General features: G+C 35.7%; 1 protein-coding gene across 4 annotated transcripts in view; it reads right to left on the bottom strand.

The window, feature by feature from the left end:
• Positions 1–18,363, bottom strand: part of WDR25 (WD repeat domain 25) — a 61,406-nt gene that overhangs the window by 18,910 nt on the left and 24,133 nt on the right. For all 4 annotated transcript variants that reach the window (XM_010711912.3, XM_031553674.1, XM_031553675.1 and 1 more), the window contains one exon: positions 6,399–6,546. In XM_010711912.3, the coding sequence (XP_010710214.1) occupies positions 6,399–6,546 (148 nt within the window). The remainder of the gene's footprint in view (positions 1–6,398; positions 6,547–18,363) is intronic.

Raw genomic sequence — 18,363 nt, 5'->3', positions numbered from 1 at the left:
ACTGCCTGTTAGTTCCTATAGATAGCGTATCAAAGACCCAACCAACTCATCAAGTGCAGAAAATTCTATTTTCTGAAGCTTGATTTGGCTAGGGAAGACACATGTCACAGATCCTTTTCCTCTGTGAAGACTGTTATTCCAAAGCAAACAGTTCCCTTAATCTTTAATTTTCGCATTTTTAGTAACGATACCTACTACATGCTTGCATTGTGTTTTATACAGTACTTTAATTCAATTCTTCATTCATTAAAGGCTCACCAGTAACATACACAGTATGAAAATATCCTTAAAGAGATCCTGAACATATGTTTCTGCTCATTTTATGCTGCAACCTACTGTGAAACTGCTCAACTATGAAATCAGATATTTTAAAGGCTATTTAACTTTGTGAATTTTTCACAGAACATCAGAACGGTTATCGAGCACAGGATGCTTCTGCAACTGTTTAGTGGTCTTAAGGTTCACACTCCTATCTGCGTAATCCAAAACATTCACTTCCATACACTAATCAGTAAAGAAAAGTGGCAAAGACATGAGAGTAATCTTGCAAAGTTGATTAGATTTCCCTGCTGTGTTTACAAAAAGACATGAGACAATACTTTTAAAAAAAAAAATCTCATTACAGTGACAGCCTCTCTCTCATGTACAACAGTGAGAAGAAAATTAGATTGATCAGACATGATTCGTTCTTAACAAATTGATGTTGGCTGTTACTTGTCCCTCTTACCTTGCTGTGCTTACAAATTGTTTAGTTATTTCTCCAAGGAGTAAAGTTACACCAATTACATGTATTTCTATTTGTTTTTCCCTTACGTAGTCATAAATTTTTAGTACTTCAATTATTAAATCTTTTTACCTTTTGCCCTTGGAAACATTTTAAAAATAACCTCTCCCTCTTCTTAAAAGGAATTTACACGTCTGAATATAAAAACTAACGTAGCACTACCTCCTAGCTGGAGGATGACCACTAATACATATTCAACATATTATTCAAAACTGCTGGATTTTTGGGTAGACTGTTGTGACCTCTCAAACACATCCATGCACATTCAAAAGACTAAAATAAAATAAAATTATCTATTGAATGTTATTTTTTGTGAGATGTCACATAAAATATTCATGCTAGTACTATCATGCTATTCATGCCTAGTACCATATACACAGTAGTAGAAAAGAAAGGTAGGAACAGGAGGAGAAAGTCACAGCACACCCAAATTGATGTTTATATACGAACACTAAAATTTCTATCTGAGCAAACAGAATTATATTAGCAATAAGCGTGTTATAACTGTAGGGCTAACAAATTTGAATAGAAGAGAAAATAGAAAAGTAAATATGGGCCATTTTTCTATTATGTACCTTGTGGAGGTACAAAATATTCCATTAACAAACTCTGAACATAATTTAAAATTCAAAAAAGTTTAAAAACAGCAAAAAATAAAACAGATGCAAGTAACCACCCTACCACACTATATAAATACAAAATTCCTTTCCAAACCTATGATTACATTTCAGTGCCCTGCCTATGGCAATGTGAAATATTTCAAAATAATTTAAATTTCCCACTGGAACTCTGAGCATGTTACATTTGAAATCAAACTCAGTACATGAAGAGAAATACAATTGTAGCTTTTGGCAACTTGGGAGAAGTGCCAAAATTTCTTGGAACATTCCCTCCCTCATAACATTAAAGAATGAAAAGTATCTATAATACACAGATAATATTAATCCAGCCACTGTTCTGCCTATGCTATTAGTGTTTGCGCCATTTCATTTGTGACTAATGAAAAATCCACTGATGAATAAAATATTCCAAGAATAGATATAAATAACTTTTAAAAATATAATTCCTCTTCTAAAATTGGTAGAGAATTTGCATTTCATTTGGATGTAACAGAAGGTAAATGTCAAACGTGTCTGATCTTGAATTGTTTATAAAATAAATTTTGTTAGAATAAAATGCTCAGTGCTTCTCAGAATATTACTAGCTATTCAGTGAAGAAATAAACACTATCAGAATTGTCACTAGTAGAACAGGAATATAAATGTAGTGCAAAACGTACACAATCAAGGAGTCCTGTCAGTTCACAGACTGCAGTACCAGTCCCGCATTTCTGAAACCTTTCAGAAAGCTTATTTTTATAATGAAAAAACACAAATGAAATAGAACAATTAAAAATATCAATCATTACTCTTCACAAGCAACTCATTTTTTGGATTTACTAATATTTATGAACCTCCATATTGCTGCTCTGAACTTGCCCCATGCTAATTGTAGCCACAGAACTGCTCGCATGACTAACTGAATTCCTGAAACATTTTATGCATACTTCAGATCAGATCTATACTCTGCAGAATAGAAACAACTATTTCCATGAAAACCAAACGTGTGGAGAGTCATAACTGGATATCCAGGTGTTAGGATAATGAATGACCATTTATGATAATAAACTATAATCTATTAAAAATGCCTTTAGAAGATCTGAACAACATTAGTGAAACCAGGGCAAGTTAACACCTTGTACCTCATTACTTGAATTCTTTTTGTTCCCTGTTCTTCCCCATAGCACCACTGAACCTGAATCATAGCACTACTGTAGCACAATAGGCTATGGAACAGGGTTTGGATGCCCCATCCTTGGAGACATGCGAGCTCAGGCTGGAAGGAGCTCTGAGCTGTAGGCATTCATTGCAGGAGAGCTGGGCTAGATGACCTCTAAGGGTCCCCTCCAGCTCAAAAGATTCTATGATTCTAGCAAGTTGGACTTTCAGTGGTTATCTAATCTAATCCCTTACTCAAGATCAGATCTAGTTATGGCAGGTTATGCAGTGCCGAAGTATGGAGACTTCATGGCCTCTCTAGAATGTTTTAGTGTTTGATGACCTTGATTTGAGACAAAGTTCTCAGTATTCCTATGTTTGTTCTTCATCTCCCATCCCTTCAGACAAGAGCCTGTCACTGTTTTCTCTATGGTGGCACTTTTCTTTGAAAAACCTTCTAACTGGCTGTCATTAGACCCAGAACAAACAAAATGTTAAGCCATAATTTTCAGTTAATAAGGCAGAGAAAAACAACTCAAAATGCTTCCTTAAAATAAATAAATAAATAAATAAATAAATCCCCACACCTTTAAAAGCCATTCTCTATAGTCTGTAGGGTTTCTTCTGATGAAGATGTAGCAATTTTTATAACATGTATGTAATATAGGGAAAAAAATGTACTGAAAACTAAAATGACAAAGATTAAAACTCAGCAAAGTTGACTAAAATGCTGTGACAGAACAATATGTACAAGAAATGAGCACAGAGCCTTAAAGACAGCATTATTTATAAAATCCCATCAGTATGCATTTACTGCTTTTAAGCCCATTGCTAGTTAGTTCAGTCTAGCTATGGAAAGTAATTAACAATGATGTCCAAAAAAGCATATAAAAGTCTTCTGTGAAGAAACAGTTCTACCATGTATCTGAAGTTAATCAAAGAAGAAATCATTTCAGTACAGCAAGGAGGAATGAATGATTCAGTGAACTAATGTAAATCAAAATCTTATAGCAGCCTTAGAGTTTTTCAAATGGAAATGAGTCTTTTTATATCAAATTGATTTGAATTCCAGAGGCAAACTGCTTGCCCAGTTTCTTTGGAAAGAATTGACTGAAATTATGAAAAAGAGTAACTTTACAACAGAGAAGGACATGGTCTGGATGTGTATGAAATCTGAATAAAATTCCTCTCTCTTACTCTCAGTTTCCAAGCCAGGTGAATATCACTGAAAGCCAGATCGAAATATCAACAGTAGAAATGCAGTTGACAAAAGAAACCCTGTATTCATAAAATAAGGCAATAATGAACACCCTGTATTTTAAATGATACTGATAACTCACTATGCCTTGAACACAGAATTTACTCATGCAGTAAGAAATAGCTCAGAGGTCAGTAAGGAAAGAGCCATCTATAAGCTCATCTGTTTTGAAACTCATGCTAAAAATTGTGCTAAACATTGCTATTGTTTCCATAACCTAAAAACACTGGAAACACCTTCTTTCTAATAAAATAAACAACTATCATTCCATTCCTGGACAGTTACATGAGCAGTTTTCAAAATTAAAATAGATCATTACAATTATGTACCTTTGGAATTTTTTCAATAACTTTAGGAAACAAAACTTTGCCCCGGCAGTCCTTTCAAATGGCTCAGGCACATAAAATTTCTCTGTTACTATAAATCCCCTCAGTGACAGAAGCCATTCTGTTCTAGGTTTATAAGCACTCCTGTCAAAAGTGAAATCCACATAGATTAGTAAATTTCAGTTATACATGAGTCTAGAAACAAGAAGACTGCTACAAGTAAGGCTGAAAATAAGAAAGATAATAAGTCTTATAAAATAAATGGCTTGGTATATTACTTACTAACACTACTACATCCGATATATAATATTATTCTGACTGTTAAAACCATGAATATTCTGAAAACATAATATTGTATAACTGTGACACATGTTTTACATTATCTCTCTTCCAGCCATCACTGAATTTTAAAACTTGTGTGAAAAATATTAAAAAAAAAAAATTACCTAGAACGTGGAAGAGAACCTTGCCTTGATGTGAACAATATTCACAAATTTCCTTAACCATTTTCTCAGTATTCCCAGTTTATTCAATTCTCAGGATACTTCCATACAAATTCCTTCTTAATTTTACATAAGATAAAACCCTCTTAAACAAAAGCTTCTTGTCATTTTTTTATGGATGTCTTTTGCAGTGTAATACAAAAAGCACTGTATGTTTGCAGAGGCAAATATTTAAAAACAAATTAAGAAGGAAAAATAAAAAAATTGCACCTCTTCAATAAACCATTTGAGGCCTAATCCCACATTTATACACACACAGATGTCCTGTTATGAATGGCCCCAAAGAACACCACTGTATGAATGCAGATAACATAGATAAAGGAGAAGCAACGCTCACAGAATCCACTTGGCTTGTGAAGGAAATGTGAGGAGACAGAGCATTAATTGAAAATTAATTGTTGAGTTCATAACGTTCAAGTTTCCACTCAAATTCACAACGCAGATTCAATTTCAAGTTTCACATCAGAATTTATGTTTCTATGCTCTGTAACTACATACAGAAGTCAATCTTAAGGGGCTCTGCAAACATTTTAATGAATGATTACAACAGCATAAAAAATACTCAGGTATCATTCTGGAGGATTGCCAATGTCACTCCGGTCTTCAAAAAGGGCAAGAAGGAAGACCCGGGTAATTATAGGCCTGTCAGCCTCACCTCTGTCCCTGGAAAGGTGATGGAACAGCTTGTGCTGGATACCATCTCCAGACAACTGGGAGAAAAGGAGGTTATCAGGAGTAGTCAGCATGGGTTCACGAAAGGGAAGTCGTGCTCGACCAACTTGGTGGCCTTCTATGATGTTGTCACATGCTGGGTGGATGGGGGAAGAGTGGTAGATGTAGTCTACCTTGATTTTAGAAAGGCATTTGATACTGTCTCCCACGACATCCTTAGAACAAAGCTGAGGAAGTGTGGGATAGACGAGTGGACAGTGAGGTGGGTTGAGAACTGGCTGACTGGCAGAGCGCAGAGGGACGTCATTGCTGGTGCAGAGTCTGGCTGGAGACCTGTAACCAGTGGTGTCCCCCAGGGGTCTGTGCTGGGTCCGGTCTTGTTCAACATCTTCATCAATGACCTTGATGAGGGGATAGTGGCCACCCTCAGCAAGTTTGCTGATGATACGAAGTTAGGAGGATTGGCTGACAAGCCTGAAGGCTGTGCTGCCATTCAGCGAGACCTGGACAGGCTGGAGAGCTGGGCAGTAAGAAACCGGATGAGGTTCAACAAAAGCAAGTGTAGGGTCTTACACCTAGGGAGGAATAATTGCATGCACCAATACAGGCTGGGGGATGAGCTGCTGGAGAGGAGCTCTGCAGAGAGGGACCTGCGTCCTGGTGGACGACAGGTTGGCCATGAGCCAGCAGTGTGCCCTTGTGGCCAAAAAGGCCAATGACATTCTGGGGTGCATTAAAAAGAGCGTGTCCAGCAGGTCGAGGGAGGTGATCCTCCCCCTCTACTCTGCCCTGGTAAGGCCTCATCTGGAGCGCTGTGTCCAGTTCTGGGCTCCCCAGTACAAAAAAGACAGGGATCTCTTGGAAAGAGTCCAGCGGAGGGCCACAAAGATGGTGAAGGGCCTGGAGCATCTCCCCTATGAAGAAAAGCTAAGTGAACTGGGTCTGTTTAGCCTTGAGAAAAGAAGACTGAGAGGGGACCTGATCCAGGCCTATAAATATCTAAGGTGTGGGGAGGCAGAACAAAGTTCACAAGATCTGAATTTATCTGTACTCAAAGGTTACAAATACTGTTAAAATGTACCAGTATGTGGCCTTTACCTGTCTCCACATCTGTTAGGTGCAGCATGGAATCAAAGCCACCACTGAGGATCCTTCTTCCACAGGATGACCACTGGGCAGCTCGGACAGCACAGGAATGACAGGAAAATGTCCTCAAACAACCACCTGTGTCCACAGCATCCCATACCTTAAAAAAACATAAGGGTAACATGAATCATTAAAAAGAGAATAATTTTTTAAATGTAACGATAACTAGCTAGAGCAAATCACTTTCTGACTAAGAAAGCTTTGCATTCCAAATGCATATCTGTTAAGCTGTAAATATCTGTTCGAAATAATTGCATGGTTGATTAGAATTAAGGCATTTTATTAACAAGGCATGAATATGTAATGCATTTCCCTGACTTACTTTATTTCTTGAAACATTTCTATTGCTCTCAGTGGCATTTTGTGTTATAATTTTCCATCTATATTTTTGCTCTTCTGTACACAGATGCATCTAAATACAGTTTCTCCTTAAATCATTTTTTCTTTGAAGTTTTTTGCTTTTTTCAGACCTTCCTAGCAGATTGCAGCTTCCATATCTGCCTATAGATGGGCTATAATCATATTTCTCAGTCTTCCAGTTTGGAGTTTTAACTATAATTTTTCCTTAACTTTGCTGAGGAGTCAGATAAGAACATCATCTTAGAAATATAGAGGAAGGATAGGCCTAAGCCCTCATTTTTCAGTTTATCTCGGACCAAATTAGATGAATGCTCAGCACTTCTGAAAATCTGATTCTACTAGTTATCTGCTTATTTTTATGTAACAACTAACATTTGCAGAATACAAATAGCTCAATTCATACTTTAAGAAGCATTTTAAAACATCAATTGTTTCCAACTAAGACATTTTAGTATACAGAACTACTAGATGTAATTATAATTTCAATTACTAAATGTGTTTCGCAATAATCAAGAGCTCATCTTTTCTGCCACATTCTTTTGTCATAATTTTGAGCAAAAAATTACAAGTTTAGAAACAAATGACCCATGTAAAGATTTTGCATGCATGTTTTTGTGAGAAAAAGGCTAAATGTCCAATTTTTCTGATAAATATTGCACTTTGGTAAAAGGTCAGTCATAAAAAATCTCATGATCATCTGATAACAGCTGTTATTTGGATTGTCTAATGAAATATATACCAACTGCTATAATACTGGTAAATCCTCAATTTTATTTCTTCTAATATTAGTAGTACAAATAAGTCAACACTTTGGTAGTGCTTCATGACAGGTTTATTAGAGCATCAGTCAGAAAGTAAAAACCCAAGGCAATTTATTGCTTTGAAGTCACCATTTTACTTCACTGTACTTCTCTTGGTGATTAGTCATTTCCACCCTTCAAAAACTAGCATATTTTAAATAACATTGCTTATGAGCTTGGAGGGTTACTCTGATTTTTGTCTAATCTAATTAACTAAATTTTAAGATTGTTTATACAATACTGGGAACACACTAGGCAATTTGAAGAATATAAAAAAATGACCTTTTTAATAAGTGAGACCAATTTCTACTTTTAGATATGTCTACATGAGTCAGTACTGAATTACAATTGACTGCATGTCTGTGTCTTTCAAAATATGTTAAAACAATAACAATTCAGTAAATGTGAGAAAAAATAGGTATGTATCCTGTAGCATCAGCACAACTCACAGAAAATCACATGCAAGAAAAGAGAAATGAAAACTTCTGGTCATGCCTTTCTATTTTGAATTCTATTTTTCCTCACAGTAGACAAAAAGGACTGGCAATACCATTATTAGACAGCTTATACTCAGAAACCAATATTACATTACACAGAATTATTTCATCTAAGGATCTTCTAGCACAGACTATAGTTCTGCAACACAAAGCAATCAATTACTATTAATTACTTGAATAGTCAGTTAAGACTGTAACTGTGATGGCCATATCCAAAAAAAGAAAGAAATCAGGAAAATGTAATATGAAGCTGCTTTTGAAAGCAAGTTTCTCTGCTTTAATGAGTTTTAATGATCATTTCAAGCTTCACAGTATTAAAAAGGGTTAATTGCATCTTGGAGGGCTTTTAATATGAAGAAGCTAATGAATGAATCCAGATGAAAAGAAAAACAGGTGGTACATGCCTCAGATATTTTTCTGTCATGTTTCCCTGATTAAGTATGAAAACTTAATTTTCACAAGAAGGATGAAGTAAGTTTTAGCACTAGCCTGATTAGGGGAAAAAAAAAAAAACTGTATAAATGGGAAAAGTGCAACCTTAAAACTGCACATTTCTCTTCATTTTGTGAAATGGAACTGATTGACTCATATGGATGAGACTACCAACCACATACCAGGGGAAAGTCACTCAATATCACATTTCTCCCTGCAATTATATTCTCTATCAGGTCCTTTTGCTCAGGCAAGAGCAGTGTTGCAATGCCTTCTAGTATCACAGCAACATGGACAAGGCAGACTTGACTGAGGACATTCACTTAGTTTACCCATCAATTAATATATTGTGGACTCATAGAATCACAAGGTTGGAAAGGACCTACAAGACCATCCAGTCCAACTGTCCTCCCGCCACCACTGCTACCACAAGCTACTAAACCATATCTCGTAGCAGCTCATCCAGATGCCTCTTGAACACTGCCAGGAACAGCAACTCCACTACCACCCTGGGCAGGCCATTCCAGTGCCTGACCACTCTCTGAGAGAAAAAGTTTTTCCTTACGTCTAATCTAAACCTCCTCTCCCACAACTTGTGGCCATTTCCTCAGGTCCAGGTTTGTTGCCTGGGAAAAGAGGCCAAACCCCTCCTCACCACAACTTCCCTTCAGGAAGTTCTTTACCAAGACCATATGCACTGCAGGGGGTTGGATCTGGAGGGGCTTTTAGGTACCTTCCAATCCAAGCCGTCCTATGATGATTCTATGATTCCCTTTCACGTGTCCTCATGTTTCCTCATGTGTGCCCTTGCACTTTCTGCACATAGTGGCTGCCCCCATCCCTAGCAATAGCAGATGGAGTCTTCCTGAAGGAATTTTTCAAATCTTTTGTCTTGTACCTCAGTCTAACTTTAATACATTAGTGTGCGTCCCATTTCATCTGCAGAATAATTTCAAATTTTTAAGTTCCCACGTTCATTTTCCCAGGACAAGGGAAGATATACTTGCTATTTGCAAGACAGTATTTGGTATTTACAGTTAGCTCCTCAGCAATCACTTAAGGGGCACAGTCATGCTCACAAAATGTCATATAAAGGTGAGCCATTGAAAAAAAAAAAACTGTGTGCAGCACTGAAAACAAGACAATTAAAGAACAAGCTTTGCACATTCTATTCTATATGCATAAGAAATTTCCAAAAAGTGAGAACTATGAATGCTTAACTGTAATAGAATGTCTCTAACCCAAGTGATGAAAACTCTTCTGTGCTTAAAAGCGATAGAGATGTTAACTGAGCTATGAGCACAAATGGAGAACCTTCTGCACGTCATTACCAAATTCCATCAAAGGATGATCACAAAGACGACATCATATTTGCATTCTTAAGTAGTCCCTCATTTCTGTGGTATGGTTTTTCCACTGCTTTATCAAAAGAAAAAAGAAAAAAGGGAAAAATGTTTTGCTAACAAGAGAATTCCGTATATTCCATCAAATGCTTCAGATGATTGCCAGCTCGATAGAGGTGCTTATTCTCTATGGGCATCCACACACATTAAAAAAGGAGACTACTGCAAAGCTATGAATCTTGTCTATGCAAGATCACTTCTCTCTGACAAACATTCAAATGTCAGATTAACAGATTCTCCAGGATGAAAAGTATTTTATGGCTTTTCTTTCAACTGCCTATGAGATTGTAAAGTAGTTTAGGAATAATTTATGTGTAAGTTTTTCTAGACTTGCTTTCTTTGCTTTAATTATATGCTGGCTCAAGCCAGTATAGAACAATAAGACTAAAATGAAAGTCTAAAAGACTGCATTGATATATCCTGCAGAGCTGCAAAACACTCAACATGATGCCTGAACACGGAATCACATTCTCTAAATTACCGTAGTAAATAATAAACAAACACCATTTAACCAGCGTAGAGCATGGCAATTGTGCTGGTTACAACATAGCCACCAGAATTCAGCAACAATTTTTTTTTTTCAAGTCTTGATGATAGATACATGACAAGAATCCCTTAGAAATAAAGGACTATGAAAACTCAGCATCTAAGAATGGTGTGTAAAAGTCAGTACTCTTATAACTATAGCTTTATTCTCAAAGAAAGTGGTTTTAAGAAGTTAATCATCTTAAAATTACTTAGAAAGATTTTATATACCAAACATTGCTGACCTCTAGGCATACGAGTAATATAAACCTTTAACATAAAGCTCTATAAAACAAACTTACAGATTTATGTGAAATAAAGGATTACATATTCAATACATAATAAAATACTTAGACAGGGGGACAGTTCTCTGAAAGTAAATACAGGCTGAGATATACATACTTTTCCATAGGCGTTTAAACATGTGTGTCAACTATTATAGGACTAAATGCTACCACATGTCTGTGTGGAAGGACAAATCTATATTCAACTATCTTTTCCAAGAGATCAATTGTTCTAAGTGTTGCTGCTTCCCTCCAAAACTCAGTTCTTACTGATACTCAGTACTATTTCTACCTGAAATAAATTCTCATTAAATCTGAAGTTGCTCTTTTATTTTGTGATGTTAGGTGCGATTTTAATTGCTGAGGTAAAAAGTTGAAAGCACAAATTTCAGTCCGCTACTCTGAAAACTTCCTGCCACATTTTCAAGCAACATTTTACATTATAAACCAATAACCATCCATCCTTTCCCTTTACAAAGAACCCCCAAAACATTAAAATATGTGATTGCCATGAGTAAAAAGCATGCGTCATTGTATTAACTTCTTTAAATCTACGATTACAAATGAACTCTCCAAAATTTGAAAGAGAAACAGCCAAGATACAAAGATTTAAAATTAGCTAATTATTTTCAAAGATTTTCTTCAGTGCATTTCTGGAATTAAGGTATCGTGAACACTTCAAATGCACTTTTTCCAATTTTGTTAAAATTGGCTTTAATGAGTCAAGCTCATTCATTTTTCAGCATTAGTTCTTGCTCTTTTGCAGTTCACTATTTATAACGTTGTCCTTCCATTTCTTTCTCCATTGACTGCTTTCATTACATTTCTTCTTCTATTATAGAAAGTATGGTGATTATATGGTTATCTGATAGGATTAATATACAATGCCCAAAATGGCAGGTATGAATAGCCAAGGGACAAATTATACCAGTGATATCATTTGGAAAAAAAAAAAAAAAAAAAATCTGAGGGATTCTAATTCAATTACTTTTTCACATTCCGCATCATATTCAGAAATAAAAACATCAGAAGTTGCTTGCTTTCCTGCATCATTTGGAAACACTTCTCACCTTCAGGATCAGAAGTCCATAAATCGTATAAACTAAATAATATAAGAGATTTCTGACAAATTATATGTTTCTGGGTCCTACTACTTCCTGTCTGAAAGCTTTCAGGAAAACAGCCCCTGCAAATCAAGTACTTTGGGTTGAAATTAATAAAAAATTCTCGAGGCAAATCACAAAAGACAGAATGAGAGGGTAAACATTTGATACTCAACTAAATAGCAGCCAAGAAGAATGCTCAGGGGTGTGCTATACTATCAGCTAGGACACAGAATAAAGGCTTTTGTCATTGATTGGACAAACTAGGCTTCAATTCCTAAGTCACAGCATCATAAGTAGAGTAACAAAAGTTGTGAGAACTAATCTAACACATGACTAATGAATTAGGAATTGAATATGTCTCTTTCATTGACTTTCTGTGATTATCTATTCCGTGCTGGCCTCCAAGCAAATTGGATTGCAGAAAATCAAATATAGCCACCTTAATTTGAGAAAGAAAGAGATGCATCTACTCAATGAAATCAACTGCACAATGAAATCAAGAACAATGATTTAACTGTGATAGAGGTTAGAAGTATCAGGCAGTAAGCTGTACACATTTAAAATTTGCATAAATAAAAGAATTTCAGCAGACAAGAATAATAAACAATAAATTAATTTCAGGACTATGCACAACAAAATTTTAAAAATTCTTAATGCATCAATTCAAGCTAGTTTCAGCAAAACATCCATATTGAAATAATAGAACTTCTTTCCCCTTAGTTAAAACATACCGTGTCATTCTATCTTAATTATGAACTTCCTCTATCAATGGCTTCTACTTCACGAATGATAAAAAAAATCCACATACATTAACCAAATACAATGGTACTGTTTAAGAAACACTCCTGTGCAACTATGAGCCAAGGGTCTGGAAAAACCAAGAGCCCCTATCAGGCTTTATATGTATTAAGTGTTAATAAATCAATTTTCAATTAAGTAGGATGCAAATAGATGTTCAGATTGTTATACAGTATATGATTTAAGGGCATACCAGCTTCATGTGAAAGGTAAATGTCCCTTAAAAGAGCTTTTCAGCACAATCTGTAAAGCTAGGAAAAAGCTAGCACATTTTCAAATGTTATGAACATTTACTGTAAGAATGTTTAAAAGTGTGCTAGGGAACATATTTTAAATGACATCCATTTTCCTAATCTAGACATGGTGTAAAAGATACATATCAACGCTGTCACTTCAGCAAGCACTTAGTAAATTCCACTAGCTTCCTTTTTAGAGCTGATGTATTTCAAAACACTATTATTTTATCAATCCAAAGTAGTAGGACAAGTGACTCAAAGAAATGCCAACTTGATTGTTTTTTTAATACTCAATTAAGAGTTTGTATTTGGAGGCTTTATTACTGGAATACTCTCACTATGGTAGAAAGAAGGAGAACAGAAAGTAGCAAAACATAACAAATTAAACCAGCCAAGACAACTAGCATAGGTCTCACTTCATTTTTCAACAAAAAGATAACACTAAAGTGTTTCAAGTACATTTGTTAAACCAATGAGATGGAAAGTGTCTCCTTACAAGAGAACAGTAAGTTAGATATTAATATAATAGGTATTTTTCTGTTGACCATTTCATTCCGACAGAAGCATACAGCAATTACCATACCTCATACCAGTAGCATACTGCTAACTTGGTTAGCAGTACTAATAGAAAAAAACAGACAGCAGTATGAAAACTCAAAATGATTTTGCAAATCACATAAAGCCATTGTTCAAAACAATTACTAGGAATTCAACAATAATTTCAACTGAACAGTGATACATTTAAAGAGTTCCAGAAAGTACCCAGCCAGCCCACCAACTGACAGCATCCTCCCTGAAGCTCTGGCCACCCTAATCTTCAGGGCACCATGGATGTGATTACAACTCTCACGCAGCCCAGCAAAGAGATAAGGAAAACACAAGTGACATGGATACTGTGGTCTAGAGGCTTATTTCCTAACAGACAGAAAGGCCACAGACCTCAAAGTAGAAGAAAGTGTCCAATGCAAAGTTAAATTTTACTGGATTTGGTGTATGTGTTACAACTGTCTTTCATTTGGGTTAAATTCAAGAAATCTGAGAAACTATCCAAAATTTACTAATCACTGACTAGACTAAAGGTATTCTCCACTTTTCTCACAGATCTCAATTACCTAGATGAACATTGTCACTGTTTATATTAAGCATAAATATTGGTACTTGAAGAGAGAAGAAGGATCTGTTATGATAGGACAAAAGGCAATGGTTTCAAACTAAAAGAGTTGAGACTTAGATAGTTTTTTGTTCTGTTTTTACAGTAAGGGTAGTGAGTTACTGGCACAGGTTACCCAGAGAGGTAGTAGATACCCTGTTCCTGGAGATGCTCAAGGTCAAGCTGGATAGAGCTTTGAGCAATCTAACCAAGCTATAGCTTGGTTATATAGATTGTTAATAGCAGGGGAGTTAGATTAGATGACATTTAAGGGCCTCTTCAAACTTAAATGGTTCAATGATTCTATGACTCTAAGACCTAGAAACCTTTAAATGCCTAAGCTACAGAAGCACGGACACTATACGGACAAGGTCTTTTCCAACCAGAGCAATTCTATGATTCTCTGAAGCTTTTGGGTCAAGACATTGACATTTTCAGTTGGCAAGGGAACAGACGAATTAAGTAGAATTCTATAAAAAATAAGTTAAAAAACCACAGCCAAAATCCAAAACTGCTATGAATCTCATCATAAACATCATGGGAATGTTCTTGGTAAAGCCTTAATAACAGCTATTACGCTCAACCTGAGTTCAGAAATATACTTAATGATTCCATACTGCCACAAATAACCTTAGACACAAGGAAAATCTGACCAACCAATTGAAAACACAAATCAATTTAAAATCACAGAATCACAGAATTGTAGGGGTTGAAAGGGACCTCTAGAGATCATCGAGACCAACCCCCCTGCCAAAGCAGGTTCCCTACACCAGGTCGCACAGGTAGGCGTCCAGGCGAGACTTGAATATCTCCAGAGAAGGAGACTCCACAATCCCCCTATCCCACTGGGCGGCCTGTTCCAGTGCTCCGTCACCCTCACCGTGAAGAAGTTCTTACGCACATTTGTAATACAATACAAATACATAAACTGGCTGAGGTTATGCCACTAGGAATAATTAATACAGCTTCCATGGGAGTCTTTGCAAGTCATAACTGGCAAATGGAGCTCTTAAGAGAAATGTAAAGGAAATAGGGAAAAAAAAAAAAAAGGATTAATGATAAAAGACTAAATAAGATTTATATCTATGGTACACAGATATTTACTTTAATTAGCAAGTTAAATTTTACATTTTCACCATACCAAAAACTAAAATATAATGTTATTCAATGTATTTTTGTCAGAATGAACTAATTTAACCTGAAAATCATGCTTTGTTCAATCCTCTTGGTTTATAAATGGAAAAGTAAAGAGAGAAGTAAGAAAGCATTGCCATGAGTAAATTCCTATTTCTTAGACATTATTTGTTCCTGGAACTACAGAAAGGCAGGATAGGAAGCCGGGATAAGACATTACTTCTGTTTGGTGATCTACAGTATTCTTTTTTAATCATTAGTCATATGAAGATTCTAAACAAACAAGCTCAGTTCACCAACTTCTCACAACCTTTTCATAGGCAGTCCTTCACTTGAGGATTGTTTGATAACACACACATTTCTTGACTGCATGAAATGCTGTGGAACACAAACAACACACATAGAAATGTTGCAACATGAAAGATGGGAACAGAAACAACATATTTAAACTCTTGTCTAAAGTTAAAAAAAAAAAAAAAAGTGGTACAACACTACTTAAATTGAACTTTCCAAATAGAATTAGAATCATAGAATATCCTAAACTGGAAGAGAGCCACAAATAAAATTGAGTCCAACTCTTGGCTCCAAACAGAACTACCTGAAAATCAAATCATGTGTCTGAGAGAGCTGCCCAAATGCTTCTTGACTTCTGGCAGTCTTGGTGCTATGACCACTGCTCTAGGGAACCCATTCCAGCTTTCTTCATTACTATTATTTTTTAATAACTTTTGTTTGCTCAAAAGTTACAGGCACAGTAAATATGGGAACCCAAATAAAACTGTCAAGGTATGAACAAGCTCAGGATGACAACTTGGCCTTCTAGGTCATTTATTTGGCAACAAAGTTAAAAGCATCAGAATTACTCAATATCAGCTATATGTGAGTGCTTTCATGACATAGCAACTCATAGCAAAACTTTATTTCTATTATGGCATAACTGTTGAAGTGGCTGCTAAATCTGTCATGCCTTCACCAAACTATTTCCATTCAACACCTGGGGCTTCACAAAAATAACAAAGCTGAATAGGCACTTTCCTTCAGACTGCTTTCACACAACAAACAAGCATTGGATATGAAATAAATCTCCTTATAAAACACTTATTTTCAGAGTCACGCATACACAAGAAATAAAAAATGCATCATTAGAAATGTTCTTCCTAACTGGAAGCCAAACCAACTTGACGCACATGTAAATGTTATTAAATAAAATAGGTAAGTTTTTACAAAAACAAGTTACAACTTACTATTGCTCAGACTACTTTATTATTGCTGGGAGACAAAACATTTAAGTATGAAAGATAAGCTATACACAACAACAACATCATCATCATCATCTAACACTTCCTTCATTTGACAGAATGATAACTTAGAGCATTTGTTATATTTAAGAAACCAATAAAAAAATTAAGGAGACCATAACTTGTATTGCTACAGTCTGTTATGGAATGCAATTATGAGAAGGTAAAACTACTTTGATACAAGTCCTCAGAGATACTATTAAGGTGCCATTAAAACACCATTATAATGTTAAACAGCAAAACAACTTCATTACAAGTCATACCATCATTTTAAACAGCGGAACACAAAAAAGGGCCAACTAAAATCAGGCAGACTATCAGTTCTCACCATAACAGGTATTCTAAGTCAAAATAACTATGTCATCCTCACTTTGGGTCTTCTATTTGCAATTTTTAAATTTGTTAATCTTCACTAGCTTATGTAAGAATTAAGGTCTGATATCCAAGGTGGCATTCACAAGAGTTGAGGAAGCTGAGAGAAGAGGGTTGTTAAACTAAATGGCAAGCCTCTGAGAAGAACCAAATATCTGGATTTCAATCTCTCAATATTATTCTATCTACTGTAAGTTACCCTTCTAACTGAAGAGGTGTTAACAACACAAATCATTTATTAGTAAGCAATTAGCAGGTTTATACATTGCTTAAATGTAACATTAAGAAAACCTGGTAAATATCATCCACATGATGAGCATTTGGATGGAAAAAATATTGCAGGATGACTACTACTATATTCATTAGATATATACTGATTTAGTCACCTTCAGGCACTGGAAATGCCTCTCTGCTTAGACTAGAGATTGTTTTCTTCACATCAGAATGATTGTTTCAAAAATCTGAAAGTAGGTTTGGGTTATTTCAGCTGCATTTCCATAGCTAATCACCTTGTTGCTCTGATGTAGCTTTGCCACAGTGAAGCAGATGCTGAATGGCTACTGAAATGGGAGAAATGCCAGTCAGAGCACTCGTCTGGTGTGACACTGCAGGGATACACGATATCCACAGAGCAGCAGCATCAGAACAGCAACCAGCCAGTTTCCCACTGAATACAAATTTAAAATTGGGTACTGTGAGAGAACACACAAAAATCAAACACATCTCTTTTCTTTGAATATTTATGAAAAAATTAAAAAGTAATACCTAAGTGGTTTTCAATCTGTTTCCAGAACTGAAAGACTCCCCTGGGAAGGACACAATATGCAGCTACCTTCAGCCAACTGTCTAGTGACTTGCCATTCTTAATTACTTTTTATGGATTCTTTAGGGGCAGTCTGTGTTCCCAAGAGTACAATAACCACAGGCTTAAGCCATTACTACTACCTATTGAATGGTACTTCTACAGTATCATCACATTATTGAACTACAATTGCTGCTGTGCAAGGTTTGACCTATCATTTGCTATAGAAGTACTTGAACCTCTTACACAAAATAAATTTTAAAATGACCAGTTTTAAAAACAGTTAATTTTTCAACACAGATAACAACAGGCTGAAGGCAAGAGCAGAGTGTGACTTGGAACCAGTGCATCTTGTCTGAGAAAATTGATTCCAGATCTTATGGAAGCAAAAAGAGCAGTATGGAAAACTAGCTTAATTTTTGGTAATACGAATCAGAGTTTAATTAATTTGTTGGTTAGAACTTATAAATCCGTTCAAAACAATCATTGTGTAGTTTAAACATTTTTATTAGTAACATTCTGTTACAAGATTAAAGCTGAGAGGAAACGGACCTGTTCATTTTCATTACTCTTCTGTATTTTTTCTACATTGCTGAGATCTTCACAATTCTAGCTTTCTTCCTTGAAGCCAAAACATTATTAACAAGATTCTCCTGAAATCATTTCCTTTCCCTCGCTTTAGACTGTCCATTTAAAAACTTGGGGGAAATTACAGCAAAA

Source organism: Meleagris gallopavo, chromosome 5, assembly GCF_000146605.3.
Source record: "Meleagris gallopavo isolate NT-WF06-2002-E0010 breed Aviagen turkey brand Nicholas breeding stock chromosome 5, Turkey_5.1, whole genome shotgun sequence".
In the NCBI taxonomy this organism is placed as follows: Eukaryota; Metazoa; Chordata; class Aves; order Galliformes; family Phasianidae; genus Meleagris; species Meleagris gallopavo.
Note: the sequence above shows the minus strand (reverse complement) of the source record. Positions and strands in the feature narration are given on the sequence as shown.